Genomic DNA, 17,286 nt, shown 5'->3' with positions numbered 1-17,286 from the left:
AATGAAAGATGGCCAGCTTAAATACACTCAAGACCAGATAGAGGGGATGCTGGTAGGAAGGGAGAAGCACCCGGAGGGAGTGACAGCAGTAGAGTAAAAAGAATCTAAAGCTGGCTTGAAGACTATGACCCTTCTCCTCATATGACGTAATTGACATAGTAATCCATGCCATTATTGCCTCCGCACTGGATTTCTGCCAATGGGTTCAATTTGGAGCTGCCCTTGATGATCACTCAGATGCTAAAAGTTAGTGCATTATCCTGCCTAATAAACCAAGTAAGCTAACGTGGGCACACAACACCTAGGCTCCATGGCCTGCCCTGGCTTTCATTCACCTCCTGGTACAGCTGAAGGTGTTCATGATTATCTACAAGGTTCTGTAGAGATTGGGAGCCAGTTATCTTCAAGGCCTCCTCTCATCCATGCCTCATTATGGCATCCACTATTGATTCGAACTGGAATGCTATCACCATCTAGCCTCAGGTTTGAGCACTGTGTATTCAGCATCCTTGTCCTGATCAGGAGTGCAGGAATACTTTCACCTGACAATCTGTTACTTTTCTGGAATGTACCTTTGTAATGCAACCAGTCCCTCCTCCAGTTCAGCTGTAATTTCTCTCCTGTCCTTTGCTACCAGATACAGAGTTACTTCTATATTATTGACATACCTCGATGGATGCCAGCACAGCAGTAGATTGCTGACCAGTCCTAAAGAGCATTAGATCCTATCCTCTCCTGACTCCAGGACCTTCAACTTTAGGGACAGTGTATATGAAGGACAGAAAACATAAAGCCTGTCACTCTGGCTGGCTTATTCATTTGCTCTCACCCAGGGTCCAGGACTTGAACTACACTCCACCCTGTTTAAAATGCAACTCGGTGTTAAGCAGGAAACAAATAGGGAGAGGTGGTGCTCTTATTAAAACGCTGAGCCATTCAAATTCTGTACCAATGATCATTTTAGTACGCCAACTTCCCACATTAAGGCCAAGTCTGCACTGCAGACAGCTATGGTAGTCAGGGATGTGAAGAGGTATGATTCTTGACCAACATATCTGTACCAGCTGAAGCCACCTAGTATTGATGCAGTTATATTGATAAAGTTTTTATCCCAAGCAGCAAGTTTATCTGCAGAAGCTAGGAACATAGGAACTGCTGTATTGGATCAGACCACCAGTTCATCCAGTATAATATCCTGTCTCTGACAGTGACCAGTTATGTTGTTCAAAGGAAGGTACAAGAAACCCAATAATTAACCATTATGGAATCACCTGGCCATGGACACTTGCCCTCAGCCTGAGTTTTCATGCATCCAACATAATCCCAAGCAAGTTAGAGTTTGGCCCTGAAACATGAAAGTTTAATATCCCTTGTACAATTCTGATCCTATCTAATGTAGCTGTGAAAGTTATTAGTTGTAAGTGTCTAATCCTTTTATAAATCCTATTAGGTTATTTCCCTTAATGATACCTTGTGACAATGAGTTCCACAGATTAATCCTTTTTTTTTTCCTAAAAACAAAATGTAAGTATAGTAGTAAAAGGAAACACCCTAACATAATGCAAAATTTATTAATCACAGGAACTGGGATGGCTTTCTCCTTGCTTCCAGTTATGCTAGAGCAGTTAGGTATGGGAATGTAGCAATGTATACATAAAAGAATTCTGATATTTCTTCTCTGTGATTCCTGCATGGCTTTGGATATTATGCTGCTCTTGTTTTCTTGGAGCGTGCACAAACTCCCAAGGCTTGAGCCCTTAATCGCTGCAAATAATTTAAGAGGATAGTTGCCAGGGATTTGAATTACAGTTGCGTTAAAAAAAAAATCTGTGTCTGAAGTAGGAGTTGAAGTGTAACTCTCTGCTACACCCTTTGACACAAGCAGCATAGCCTGGGACACGGAGCAGGTTCTGATTTAATTTTTTTTTGTTTTTGAAGGTCCAAAAGAGTGTGGCCAGAGGGTCTTTTCAGGGCTAGGGCCAGGTCAAGGAAATGCAAGACCCTGGGCACACCATGACACAGATCCTCCATGGCTTCACTCCTGCAGACCCAACCCTGTAGTGGTGGAGGGGGAGCTGTCTCCCCTCAGAGGCAAGGGTAGTAGCATGGACCCCCCTTCCTCCCTGCAGGAGCAGAAGTGGGGTGCCCCCATCATAAGTAGCTGGAATGGTTATTCCCCTAGAGAGACCAGTGTAGCAGCAAGGGAAGCCTCCCCAGGATGTACTACTTGGGTGGATAGGCAGGGCCCAGTGCACTCTTCTCCTATAGCCACATGGTATTGCAGGGCACCTAGAGCCAGAGGTCTTAACACCCCATTGAGATGCATGGAGCAGTTCACCTCACAGGGCTGTTGCTTCAGGCTGTTTGTGGACTACGGCAGAAATCACTGCATTGGGCACACTTCATCTCAGGAGGACTGAAAATTGTGGGCTAGATTGTGACTTTGGGTACAGCCCAGAACCAGGGGGGGGACCAGTGTAGGAGTAGCCCCAGGAAGCATTGTGACTCTGGGATAAACTTCCATGTGACTGACATGTTTCCTGCTTCTCACTTGCTTCTCAGAGCAGGAGGCCTATACCACTCCAGCTCAGCAACTCTGGTCAGTGAATATGAGGGATGGATCCAAGGCAAGGCTGCACCTATTCTCTGCCCCTCCTGCCCATCTTTGCTGGGAGGCAGGTGAGTAGCCTGCTGCCTGGACCCAACAGCTGAGTATTTCAGACTGGCAAAGTCCTTGAGTGAACCAGTGGGCAGGTATGAAGTCACAGCCCCAACAGGCTACACAGAGTCTCAGGATTGCAGCAAATAGGTGGAGAACTCCCTCCACTACCTGATTAGGTTACATTGTGTAGGATCGAAGCCCTTGCTTTAGGGAGCAAGGGGAACATGGCAAGACAGACACTTAACTTGATTTCATGCAAGCAGGGAGTTATCTGTTGGCTTAGATCACACACAGGTGGCCAAAGTGGAATAGTAAAGCAGGACTGAGATCTGACGGTTCAGTCAATCCCTCAGAGATGCAATGCACTCCAAAGCCTCAAGAGTTAAACTCTGAGGGAAACACGGGGACTACTTCCTAGCTTGTGAATGAGAGTCACGACCAACTGGTGCCACTCCTGATGGAAAGAGCCATGCCTCACTGAGTGAAGGAATGTTCCCTTCCTCCTTCAAACACGCAACAGTCTGACCAACGCTGACGAACCCCCCATGGATACTTCAGTCCTAGCCACACAGTGCCCAGTATCAAACCTCCCATGCCTGAGCAAGCTCACAGAGAAGCTAGCAAAAGGCCACAAGCCCCTCTAACTGAAGCTAACGGTCTAAATCCAGCTCAGTCTGGATTCAGGCCAGGACATGGAACTGAAACCTCCTTAGTGGTACTGATGAATGATCTCCTGTCAGTAGACAGAGAGAGGACACACCTTTATTCTCATCCTCCAGGACCTCTCTGCAGCATTCAATGCTGTTGACTATCCGATTCTGCTATCTCACCCAAGAGAAGTGGCAGAGATCCAGGGTAATGCATGAAAATAGTCCTTCCTGGAGGGATACACCCAAGAAGCAGTGATGGGAAAAGGCATCTCCACCACTAGACCACTCAATTGTGGAGTCCTGCAATGATCACTTCTCTCTTCAGTCCTTTTCACATTGACATGTAAGCACTAGGTGAAATGGTCAGATAACATAGACTCAAGTGCCAACAATTTGCAGATGACACACAGCTCTACCTATCCTTCACACACAGGACCACACCACTACCATGAGGTTGGCCCAGTCATGGATGATATCGGCTCATAGATGAACAGCTAGCTGAAGCTGAATCTTAACAAGACAGCAGCGATGCTGGTGGATACAGGAAAGTATTTTGAAGAGCTTGCAACCACATGCAGTTTTCATTGAAGATACGCACCCACAATTGGTCAATTCAGTCCATAGTCTAGCAGCACTCTGATTTCTCGCTGATGCTAAGCTCTTGCATAGCAGTATCTGCAAGTACTGCTTTCTACCAGCTCTGCTTGACTAGAAGACTCCATCCCATCCTGGTGGATGGGGACCTGGCTTCAATTATTCATGCCTTCGTCACCTTTCAGCCAGACTACAGCAATGAGATACACCTAGGCATGAAACCTTCAGCACTTAGGAAACTCCAACTAGTTCAGAACACTGCAGCACACCTGAGCAACACAGGCTACTGCAAACATATCAAACTTGTCCTCTGCTCCCTACACTGGCTTCCCCATAGAATTTCAAATCAAGTTTAAGGTCTCGCTCCTTATCTTCAAAGTGCTCCATGGATTGGCCAAGGCTATCCAAAAGATTGTGTGATGCTCTATAAAGCCTGCGATCGACAATTCTGTTCCTCTGGTACAATGGAACTCTCAACAGTAAGAGTAAAGCGCATCTATGCAGGAGACAGAGCTTTCCCCAGGGTGATCTGAGTCTATGGAATGAATTCAGCCAGGAACAAAGGACCACCACAAACCTCATCACTTTCCGCAGTAATTGCAAGGTGCATTACTTTGGCACTGCCTTCTTTAATATAAACACATAGCAACAGGTATATTTAAAATATAAAGACACACCCTACTGCAAGACATCACTGCACAGGTTTCTCCCTCTGAGGAGAGGAGATAAGAACAAACAACATGTGACAGACATGATGCTTAATGCACTACTGGAAGGTGCTCAGATACTAAAGAGATAAGTGTTTATAAAAACCTATATAGAATAGATTAGTTAAGGATGGTTCTTTGATTGCTGACCCAACCACTTCTCTCAATAGCTCTTAGGGAACTAGATCAATGGACATGAATAGTGGAGTTCTGCAGCCTGCAGTTCAGAGGCAAGAGGAGTTGTTGTTGTCAGTGATGCAGAACTTTCCAAGTAAAAGCCTGCTACCAACTGGATGTGGCAAATGCATGCTGGTATTATGCAATCAGATGACACAGGAAAGGGGGAGGGGATTTGTGAGCAGTGGTTAATAAAGCATGAGCCTTAGCAGGACAGACTTGTAACACATCCAAACCTAATATGCCTGGCAAAGGGAAACATAAGAATGTTTGCCGATTTTCAAAGCTGTTTTGTTTTACACAAAAGGTTCCTGCTTCTTCATCTGTGCCTGCAGGGAAGTAAGTCACAGAACGCTGAATCTGTGATGTCACAATGACCTCCATGGCAACAGACTGAGCAGTCACAAAGACAGGATTTTGACTACACTTTAACGATGGAAAAAAGGAAAAGCTGGGGCTGTGCAAGGCAGGGGTGAGAACTTCCTAATGGGCATCCTCGATCTTCACTGCAAAGAAGAGCCTGGATGCCTATGCAATCAGGTGGAAACAAGAGGAAGGAGCCAGCACCAGGTCAACAACTAGATCCCTAGTGGTCCACAGATGTTGATATATAACAGATCTCCATCTAGCTGTAGTGAATCGCTTTGGGATGGGAAGTTGGTCTGCACAAATTGAGTTAATCACGATTATTATTTAATCCTAGATGCCACAATAGTCTTCAGGGCCCCATTGTGCTGCATGCTGTACAATTACATACTAAAACATAAGTCCCTAATCTCAAGAATTCACAATCTATGAAGACAAGTGACATACAAGAGGTGAGTGATGTCAGATGTACAATTTGTATAGATATTTGCTTTTTAAAAATTATAAACAGAGGAAATACATGTAAATTGACTGATTTCCTGTCAGCAGTCACTGCAGAGGTGGGTCTTGAGGAGAGATGGGTGGTTTGTATTATGGATCAGTTTGAGGGAGCATTGTGTGAGGAAGGGCACTGTGGAGGAGCAAGACACAGTGACATTGCTGTGAGAATCTGATAAAGGGGTGGATGTGGCTACCATTGTTGGCAGAGTGGAGGAATATGGGACAGTATGATAAAAGATAAGCAAAAGGGAAGAGAGCTGTGAAGGGCCTTCAAGGTGAGAAAAAAGCTTGAACTTGTAAAAGAGAGCCAGTGGAGGAATTCAAAGAGCAGGTGTCAGGCCTGGGCTGTGGGTGGCCTGTGTGCTTGGATCAGTTAACAAGCTGCAGTCAAGAGATGACTAGCAGAGTCTGGGTCAAGCCAGGTGTGATGCATGAACGGGGTAAAGACCAGACCTTAGAAATGCTATGGAAGAAGTGGGAAGCTATGGATGTGGCCCAGAGGCATGAGAGTGGAGAAGCTGAAGATTTTATACCAAGATTTTAATCAGCCTCAGGGTGATGGTGTTTTAACAGTTATGGAGAGTGCAGTGGAGAGAATGGAGAGGATTTTGAAGGAAAGATCAGGAGGTCAGCTTTAGCCATACTAATCTTAAATTTACTGTGAAACATCCAGGATGAGATGCTTGAGGGACAGGCTGAGAAGCAAGAATGAACAGAAGGAGACAAGTTGTTGAGCAGCTAGGAATAACTCTCACACTATGGAAAGGCTTAAAAACCCCTGTGAGACTCTGGAATAGTCACCCAAGTGAGTTGAAACCAAACACAAATGCATAGGTAGCTGTCTTCCATCTCTGTGATTGTTCTTCACCTGCGAAGTTATGAAATATCACCAAAGAGAACAAAGAAAACGACTAGCCAAGTAAACTTTTGGTATAGATGGTCTTCATGTTATAGGCTTGCTTCATTATCAAGTTCCTCCCTTTATTAGATTTCTTCTTTTCTAAACTCTATGCCACTGTTTAGAACAATGGTTCCCAAACTACAGGGAGTGCAGAGGAACATTCAGGGAGACACGGACCAGCCCCCAAAGGGGGCAGGAAGGGAGCGCCACCCAGCCCCGGTCTGCTCCCAGCTCCACTCTGGCTCCAGCCCCAGCCCCACCCCCAGCTGAGGCCCTGGCTTTGGCTCCTGGCCCAGCTTCCGGCTCCCAGCCCCACCCCCAGGGGGACGTCGACAGATTACATTATGGGTGAGGAAGGGCATAACATAAAAAGTTTGGGGACCACTGGTTTAGAGTATGATAGCTCTGTTCAATGTATTCAATATATTATTAGCACCAGCTGGCATGTTTTAGGGTAGGATCAACTCACATGTGAACAAAGAGACTATTCGTAGAGGGAGGCTTTACTATATTTAGTGCACATTGTGTCAGGACAGTCAGGAGAAGTTTGGCACTCAGAGAGATGTGATCTAAGCACAAGGCTAGGAGTCAGGAGTTCCTGAGTTCTAAATGCACTTCAGTCACTGCCTTGCTGTGTATCCTTGGGTAAGTCACTGAACCTCCCTGTGCCTCAGTTTCTCATCTCTACATATGGGGATAATACTTCCTGCCTCACATAGAGCTTATGAGGAATAATTAGCTTGTGAATGTTAAGTGCTCTGAAGTCGGGAAGTGCTCAATGTTATTCCAGAGACAGCTCAGCTACTTTATAGAAGGACCTTCCAGCACTGTCAAAACCTTAACGTCCACATTTAAAAACAAACAAGAACACAGTGTGCAGTTTAAAACAACTGTAACTTTTTTATCATTGGTTATTGCTGCTGCTACCACCTTTCCACATTATTATTCAGTTGCACATAAAAGAAGAAACTGGTAGGGTGGCAAAATTTGACCTCTCCCTTTTAATTATACCTCATCTCATGCATCCTTTGCTCTTCCTCTCTTCCTATTGTTCTCCCTCATTAGGGCTGCATTTTAAGTGCAGGGCTTATTGGACTTGGGGGTAGAATCTTAATACAGTCCAGTCTGGTGTGATTCCAACCCCTGGACCCACCCTACATAAGCTATTTATTAGGATACGAGGAAGTGTAAGAGTATTTGTTGTTTCAGAGTAGCAGCCGTGTTAGTCTGTATTCGCAAAAAGAAAAGGAGTACCCGTGGCACCTTAGAGACTAACAAATTTATTAGAGCATAAGCTTTCGTGAGCTACAGCTCACTTCATCGGATGCATTTGGTGGAAATTTGTTTTTTTCCACCAAATGCATCCGATGAAGTGAGCTGTAGCTCACGAAAGCTTATGCTCTAATAAATTTGTTAGTCTCTAAGGTGCCACGGGTACTCCTTTTCTTTTTAGTATTTGTTGTGACTCACTGGGGAACAATTGCTGGAGGAAATTCCTGAACAGAATTTCAGAGGAGTAGATGGTGACATTGACAGGAAAAGCTATTGTGAATCCCTTTCATTAAATATATCAATGCACATCTCAAAGCAGGTGAGCAATCAATACATCTTGAGCAGAAAAGTTGATCACTGCCCCGTGGTTTTGGTTAGACCTTCCGATTCTTGCCATCCCCTGCTTGACTTTATTTTGAAAGCTTCATGCTGCTGCCTTACCACTTAATCTGCCTGCCCATTCCTCAGTCACCAGCTAGTTGGGATAACTCCTCCAGAGGGGAATCCGACAGGATGTCCTGTGCATGCAGAAAAAATGCAGCACATCACAGGCAGTCGGGCTGCTGTACAGTGAATAGGTGGCACATCAGCATTAATAGGCCTCTCTTAAATATAAAGACACCTGGGGATGAGGTGTCACTTCTGCCTGTAAAAATCTCAATTTTCAAATGGATTTTTTGAATCCATTTGAAAAGGAATACACACACTCTACTATGCACAGGTGCTTTCTCCCTTCCTAAGCTATCAGTGACAGGTACTCTATTAGAAAGTTAGCAAGGGGCCAGAGAGCAGCTTACCTCTACCCAGTTTTGGAAGAACTTTCATCCCATCCTTTTCATGCATATGTAACTCCATCTGCCTGAACAGGGATCTCCCCCACCAGCCCCCCAAACAAAATGGCAGAAGTATTTTACAGTAGTAGTTCACATTGCCTCTCCTAAGATTGATATTACAGTGTTTGAGACCATCATCTAAATACATCCAACATTCACACAAGCAGCATCCACTCCCTGCCTGTCTGCACCTGTATCACCTTGGGCTGTGATCATATCGTACCCTATAAATCAGAGGTTCTCAAATTCTCTTATCACATGAACCAAGAGTTAACATCAGACAACTAGCCAAGTCCACTTTGATCATCAGCTAGGACATTGGTGATCTAGTTATAATCAAAACTGTGGTTGGGTCTGCTCACCATTCAGAAGGGACTGCTTCCAAGGAAAACCCAGGAAGTGATAGTGGTGTTTGAGCTACTAGCTCATTGCAATCCAACAGCCAAATTCTGCCACCCCTATTCATGCTGAATAGTAACTTCCTCTGTGATTAGTTCTATTTATTTCAGTGGCACTCCTTCCAGAGCAACGCACTACTCATGATGAATACAGGTGGCAGAATCCAGTGCTAGGTCATCAACGAGCCAATACCCCAGTGTAGTGCTAGGGGGTTGCTATACTGCCAGAGGTGCCATCTTTTGGATGGGATGAAAAGGGAGGATCTGACGCATTCACAGTTATAAAAGACTACATGACACTTTTTGCAAGAGAGGGATGCTACTGGCTAAATTGCATCTTGGATCATTACATTCTGTAATACTTTGCAGTTATATAGTGCCTTCCAGTTGAGGATCCTAAAGTGCTTTACCAACATTTTAATTAATATATAAACCCTTATAATAAATTTCATTCATGTAATTAATTAAGCCTCCCAATATCTCTAAGAGATGGCAAGTAGTATTATCTTCATTTTACAGATGGGAAACTGAGGTTCCAGGAAGTGAAGTGACTTGTTAAAGATGAAACAGCCAGCTAGTATCAGAGCCAGACATAAAATCCAGATCTCCCGACTCCCAGTACCATGCCTAATCTACATGGCTATCACTCATCTCAACTGGAGAAGTTGTCTTCTCCCTGCCATGGCTGGATCGCAGTGTTTCTCAAATGTGGCCACCTCAGCAGCATGAGGCCACTAGAGGCTTTTCTTGCGGCCACAGCCTCCTGGACAGTGATGGGGGGAGGGGAGGGGAAGCAGTGGCTCCTCCCCCGGGGCTACCAGCAGGGCTTGGGCCCAGCCCTCCGCTTGAGCCACAAACGGCAGAGGAGCAGGCAGCTGGTGTGAGTTCCCCACCTTCCCAGGAGTGGCGGGGCTCAGGCTTCCGGCTTCAGCCCTGGGGCGGCGGGTGCCAGACTCTGGCCACAGGGCTTCAGGCTCCATCCCCCAGCTAGGGGGCTTCGGGCTTCTGCGCCAGGCTCATCCCCCACATCACCCCTGGCCCCCACTGCCTCCCTACCCACCTCTCCACCCACAGCTTAATTCTGGCTTGCCAGGGCTGTGTAAGTCTGCTGTGAAAAGTGATATTTGTATGTTTGTTAATATCACTTTTCTCTGCCTCCCAGTTAGCTAGTAAGTCTGCTGTGAAAAGTGATACATACAAATAATAGTTTTCACAGCAGCTGCCTTACTAACTAGCAAGTCTAAAAAAAAAATCTACCAAAAAAGCAAAAGAAACAACAAAAATACAAGAATGTGCAAAGCACCTTATTTTGTTTCTGTTCTGTTTAGGTCCAGTAAAGAATAGAGAAAACTGTACATTTTTATTATTGAGTCTGCAAAAAAATCCTACATAAATAAATTACAATGATTTGGACATGTGTATGTGCACATTTGTTTGTTTTTCCTAAAGTTAATTAAATATTTTAGGAAAAATTGTCAGAGCAGCCACCAGCAAGAGCGGGTGGCCACACTCTAAGGCCACCAAAAAATTTCTTGTGAGAACTCCTGGTCTAGGGTGTCTGCTACCTTAAGCAAACACTTGTCAGTTTCCCTATCACTGTTTCACACTCACTCCTAACAAACATTAAAATTATGCTACTCTTAGCATTTTGCTGTGTTCAGAAGGACTGTCAGGGTTCCCTCCCCACTCTGAACTCTAGGGTACAGATGTGGGGACCCACATGAAAGACCCCCTAAGCTTATTTCTACCAGCTAAGGTTAAAACTTCCCCAAAGCACAAATTCTTTGCCCTTGGAGGGTACGCTACTACCACCAAGTGATTTAACAAAGAATCAGGGAAAGGACCACTTGGAGTTCCTATTCCCCCAAAATATCCCCCCAAGCCCTTACACCCCCTGTCCTGGGGAGGCTTGAGAATAATATCCTAAGCAATTGGTTACAAAGTGATCACAGACCCAAACCCTTGGGTCTTAGGACAATAGAGACATCAATCAAGTTCTTAGAAGAAGGATTTTATTTAAAAAAAAAAAGGGTAAAAGAATCGCCTCTGTAAAATCAGGATGGAAAATAACCTTACAGGGTAACAAAAGATTCACAAACACAGAGGAATTCCCTCTAGGCTTAGTTCAAAGTTACAAAAAACAGGAATAAACCTCCCTCTAGCAAAAGGGAAATTTACAAGCTAAAACAAAAGATAATCTAACTCGCCTTGCCTGGTTTTACTTACTATTTTTGTCATATTAGAGACTGGTTCAGAATTGATTTATAGGAGAAGGAGTTTTCTGACCTGATGCTTCTCTGCTTCCCAAGATAACCCACTCAAAACAAAGCCTTCCCGCCCCCAAGATTTGAAAGTATCTTCTTTTTCCATTGGTCCTTTTGGTCAGGTGCCAACCAGGTTATTTGAGCTTCTTAACCCCTTACAGGTAAGGAGGAATTCTAGACTACCCTTAGCTGTATGGTTATGACAAGGACTAAGACCCGTTCACCCCTCCCGAGCAGAAATAGCCCTTTCCACGATTGAAAACTGTTATACAGCGTTGCTGGCACAGAATGGCTATTGCTATCTCAGAGGTGGTTCAATTTATGGTGTGTGTGTGATCCCTGTTTGTATGCGGTTCATAAAGTACTTAAGAGCCTTCTAGATGAAAGGTGTAGTATAAATGGAAAGGACAGTTAGTAATGTTTTAATGACGTTTGGTGAGTTCAAATTTGCTGCATGCATTCCTCGTACATTTATTTTATTTTATTTTTTTAAATAACCTTTTACTCAGGAAAGCTCACCTCTAGTGCAGCATCAGGATTTCCCTGAGGTTCCTGTTCTTTACTCTATTTTCATTTGGGCTGATTGAGGCAAAAAAGAGGTCAAGTGACTTGCTCAAGGTCGCAGACAGTAAATGAGTTATAATGAAATATTTTCTTAAAGCTATGTTTGCCTTGAAATCATATGTTTATTCTACAGAGCTTTATGTTGTTAGAATTTTTTTTTATTCTAGCAATTTCAAGGAACTTAAACTATGCTGCTGCTCTTGTTTTTGGTGAAATTGATCAGCAATATTCATGGTAAAAGGAGGGTTTTTTGGCAGGCCTTTATAAAACATTGCAACACTAGACTTCACAGATGTGATGAATCCTTTTAAAGCCATCATACTGTTGTATCTTAAAAAAAACATAGTATTGCTAGTAGCTTAGTGCAAGAGATATTAGCAGTATTGCCAACTCCACACATTCAAAAATCATGAGGTTCCCCCGCCCCAAATCATGGGATTGCCCTAAAAATCTTTGATTTTTAAAACGCCAAATTTATTATTTTTATATTTGTCATCTGTTTTTTGAGTCTTTAAGATTAACGTTTTCCAGCTCTCCCCCACCCCACCCCACCCCGGAAACAATGAGACTTAGAGATTTAAAAAAAAAAAAAAAAATTGGATTGCATGACTCCAGGTGCTTGGACTTAAGAAAACCTCCAAATACCATAAGACTCGCAATAAAACTGAAAGATTTGGCAATACTGTATTACGGTGAATACTTACCCTAGCCTATGTGCTTCCCTGACTGGTACAGTCTCCCAAAAAGTACAATATACAATGCAATGCATCCCTGAAACGGGAGAATGTAGTGGGCACACAAAAAATGACATTGCAAAAGCAAAGAAGGACTTGCAAAATGCTAAGCTGAGTGGAGAGATTGGAAGCACTAAAAAACCTGATAATAAGGACACTCAGATGATAATCCTGAATTATACCAATAAAACTGTCTCACTCAGAATTGGTGCATACTCCTCTTAGGTGCATACTGCTAGCAAAGCCCAAACACTATGCAGATATTTATTCTAAGTTTTTTAAAAAAATACAATTCTAGTGCTCAGAAGCAGAGTATCCTGTACCATCTCCTTACTTCCCCCACCAAATATACTGATTTCTGCCCTAATGGTATGTGTTATGTTGATGTCTCCTTGCTAGAGCCCTCTGGGTAAATAATTCAGTGGCTTCTGTTGGACCTCAGTTTACATGATTAAGTCCTACTGCTACACCTCTTTCTGTTCTCAACAGAGATTCTTTTAGTAACACATCCTAATCATTATGGCAGTTCCGGACCAGTTCCTCTTGACCTCACTCCTTTTCCTTTCGGACACCAGTTCAAAGAGAATCCTGCTAGAATCTGACTTCTAGAACTAGACTTGTAGTTGCGACACTGCAGTTTTCTGAGAGGAGACTCTCCACTTTAATACGTTGTGTATTTTTTCAATGTTTACATTTTAAGACATTACATTGGGCAAACATGAAATCATACACTTTGAAGCCAAATTCTGCTCTCTATTACATATGTGCAATCCCATTGAAAACACGAGTATAACAATTGTCCAAGTGTAAGAGTAGAATTTGTCCTGCTTCGGTGTCTTCACAAGAGAAACACTGCAAATGAGTCTAGGGTTAATATGCTCTTCTCATGTGTTTAAACAATTTAAAGCTAAGTAAAATTTGTTTAAATCTAGGTTAAACCGTAAGCACACGTTGTTCCATTGTCTATTTGCCACTGTTTATGAGATTTAATACAATCAGCAATGGTTTAAAAACAAAACAAAACAAAAAAACCAAACCCAAACCAGAAACAATAAATAAATGAAGTGGGACTATTATTATGTCAGCAGAAAAGGGATTGTAAACATTTCCAGCAAGAGCAATTTGTATACTCAGCAGAAATATTAACAAAAAGCAAACAACATCCATCCCTTCCAAATCTATTCAGCTTCTAGATACATGCCTAATTTATATCTCAGGACTGACAGAGAAGATATTTCTTGTTAGAAATGTTTTAAGACTAGGAACACATTAAACTGTATTAAGCTATTAATGGTATTATGGGTTCTTTATATAACATTGTCAATCTAAACAAGCCTTACAAACATAGAGTAGGATGTTTGATTTGAACAAACATCCATGAACACAGATTTTTTTTCTTTTCTTTTTTAGAGACAAAATTACACTTAGGTAATTACAGTATTATAGTGACACCTTTTCTCTCCCTATATGCCATTTAAATAATAATTAAAGGAACCATAATATATCCAATTAGAAAATGTGTTCTAAAAGGGGCCTAAATTCTGCCGTCAGTTACATTCAAACTCCTCCATTGATTTCAGTGTACGTGCAGGGGTGTAAGTGAGGGTAGAAAATTGATCTACTTTATTCCCCATTTTTTTCAGCACTGCACAACACAACAACAAGAAGCAAAGCTAACCAGCTGTGGCTCGACAAGTCAAGTGCAAAGTGAAGGTAATAGCTGACATGTTAATGTCCTGGCTGTGGCCAAATTTTTGCCAAAGTAACGAGGAAACATCATTTTGGAAAAGAGTGGAATTTAGGGGGAAAGAGGAGAGAATATAATTTTTTTTTTATTTATTCTCTCCCATATATACACAAACAAGTTTTTTTGCTTTTGGAGGTTCCTAGTAAGTATAAAAAATACGATTTTTGATATTAAAATAGCTTCCGATCTTGCAGTCCTTAACCAGGCAAAGCTCCTGTGGAAGTCAACACAAGTTCTGTCTGAGTAAGAACTGCAGGATCAAACTATAAAGCAGTGTAATCCCTCCATAAGAATATTCATTCAAAGCAGATGGGAGGAAGCCAAGTCAAATGCATTGATGATCAAGCATCTACTGGCTAGTGTGGCAACTAGTATCTAGCAACTAGCTAGAACTCTATTAGCTATAAAAGTTAAAAGAAAATTTATATTTTTGTATATATCTAGTATCATTCGTGGTTATCAAAATGATTTCCAGATGTTTCCTTTCTTACACCAGAAGTTGTCGGACAACCCCCCCCCCCCCAATATTGTAAATTACAGGCAAGCTATGGTGAAAAGGATTGAAGGCAATCTCAGGCTGAAGAAGAGAATGCTGTATAATCTTAGAGAATTAATGAATTTTACTTTTTATGTATCTGAGCACTCGATACAATCATAATTCTGTTCCCTCTTATATTTTTAAACAGCTGTACAAACATTAAAGTGCTTGTGTGCACCTGTTAAGTAGTAGTAATAAGAATGCAGATGAACCCTAAAAAGAGATGATTTTGATACGTGTTCTCTATATTTGGCAAGGAAGGACTAGCAGAATGCTGCACCACTCCCAAATAGAACAGCAGAAATACTTCTCTCAAACATATGAAAATAATATTTCATACACACTAAAGGAATTACTGAGGGTATAATATAGAGGGGATGTGCGATTCCTGGTTAATAATAAGAAATGGTGAGGAAGGGAGGAAGAAGGGATAAGACTATAAAACACACCCATAGTTCCCCCTAAGAAATACCCGAGACCCTTTGTTTTTGGTTTTTATTTTGTTTAGCATTTCCTGGACACTACAGTGTTTATTACAACAATTTTAAAATGGGTGAAAATCACTACAAAAAAAATTAACTGTACTGTTTTCTGGGTAAATATAGGGGTTAATATGGGAGATGGGAGGGCAGAAAAAAAGCACCAAGTAAAGAAAAGTAAGAGTATTTAACGTCAAAGTAGTGCATGCAAAGTACATTAACAGCACCTACACATATACAGGCACAGGCATGTGTGGGCATCTTCTACAACACTGCCTTACTTTAAACAGCCTCCCATATACACTTAGACTCATTTATTAACAGAAACCCTCTTCCTAATGCAACGTCTTGGATTTTCTTAACAGAATCAGTATTTTCACTTACTGGAGGGGTCCAAAATTCGGGTAAAACCCGAACAGCCGCATTTGGAAACCCCGAGAATTTTTCACCAAAAATGGGCAAACCCTGCCCAGGAAAGAGGGCCTTAGAGCTGCCTGACCCCCCGAGTCAATCCCGCTGCTCTGCTGTAGTGCTCCTGGTGTGAGGGGCATGAAAAGACCGGGGGGGGGGGAGAAGAGAGACAGCAATCTTGTCATTGCGCCCTTGCTTTGCAAGCGGCGCTGGAAAGTCAGGCTGGGGCACGATCAGCCGCCCCCCTCCCCGCGCAAAGTTATTTCTGGGCTGGGGGGCCAGGGTGCGAGGATCCCCCGGACGCAGAGCAGGGGGGAACCCAAGCCCCTGACGGCGCGCCCCGCTGACCTGCCAGGCTGGTGTAACAAGCAACCTCGATGCTCTCCGCGCTCTGGCTCTGCTCCGCGGTGAGCGCGGCGCCCGGGCTGGCGGAGGAGCCGGGCGGCGGCCGCAGCCCCTTCAGCTCCAGCAGCGCCCGGTGGTACTTGCCGATGGCCTCGCGGAATTTCTTGTCCTTGTAGCACTGCGCCCCTTGGCTCTTGAACTCCAGGGCTCGCTGGAGCAGCTCGCCGGGCTCCGCACCAGCCTGGGCTCCCGCGGGGCAGCGCTCTGCAGCGGGGCTCCGCCGCTCCATCCCCCCCGCCGGGCGGGAAATGGGCTTCAAGCCGCCGAAGGCCCCGGCGCCGCCCTGCGCCGCGCCGCCTCCCGCTCCCATCCTCCCGCTGCCGGGCGCTGCTGCCCCGCCCGCGCCCTGCGGCCCCTGCCGCCTGCCCCGCGCACGGGGAGAGCGAGCCCCGGCTAACCCGGAAGGGGCCCGCAGCGCCGAGCCGGGCGGGAGCCCAGCCGAGCACGGGGAGGGTCCGGAGCAGCCGGCGGGAGGCTACAGCGCCGCCGCCCCCCCCCCATTTTAAAAAAAGTCTGACAAAAAGCCGCCTGGTCGCTTTCTGCAGCCAGGCCCTTGTGCTCTCCAAGGCGCAAGCTCCAGTTCCCTGGCCCTGGGTGTGAGGGAGGGGAGAGGAGAGGAGAGGAGAGCCGGGGGGGGGTCGCTACTTTTCCTGGAGGGTCCCACACGCGGTGGCTTCTCCAGGCCAAGTGCACGGCCCCCACTAGGGCCTCCCGGTATTCCGCCATTTCTCTCCCCTCCCACGCTGCCTGTGTGCCCCCCCCCCCCGCCCTTCCTATTTCCCTTCCCCATTTCCACTTTCTCCTCCCCCTCCCCAGAGACCCCGTTTCCCCCTCCCCATTTCCACTCCCCCTTACTGCGTCCCTGCTCCCCCCCCCCATTCTCTTGTGATTCCTTGCTTTGCCCTGCACACACCCACTCCCCCCACTCCAAGTCTGCTTTGCCCCATCACCAAGTCCACGGTCTCCCATTATGCTCAGACCATTTCAGGACATTTTGGAATTGATTGGATGTGGCACGTCAAAATTATTGCATTGGAGAAATAGAGAAATGCCATTGAGCTGAGCGTTAGACCTCCTTTCGCT

General features: G+C 44.5%; 1 protein-coding gene across 1 annotated transcript in view; it reads right to left on the bottom strand.

The window, feature by feature from the left end:
* The window catches only part of TTC9 (tetratricopeptide repeat domain 9), a 33,240-nt gene extending 16,640 nt beyond the window's left edge, over positions 1 to 16,600 (bottom strand). The window contains exon 1 of the mRNA XM_038407462.1: positions 16,147 to 16,600. Coding sequence (XP_038263390.1) covers positions 16,147 to 16,513 — 367 coding nt within the window. The 5' untranslated portion in view covers positions 16,514 to 16,600. The remainder of the gene's footprint in view (positions 1 to 16,146) is intronic.
* Between the last annotated feature and the right edge of the window lie 686 nt (positions 16,601 to 17,286).

The sequence above is a fragment of the Dermochelys coriacea genome, chromosome 6, assembly GCF_009764565.3.
Source record: "Dermochelys coriacea isolate rDerCor1 chromosome 6, rDerCor1.pri.v4, whole genome shotgun sequence".
Taxonomy (NCBI): Eukaryota; Metazoa; Chordata; order Testudines; family Dermochelyidae; genus Dermochelys; species Dermochelys coriacea.
Note: the sequence above shows the minus strand (reverse complement) of the source record. Positions and strands in the feature narration are given on the sequence as shown.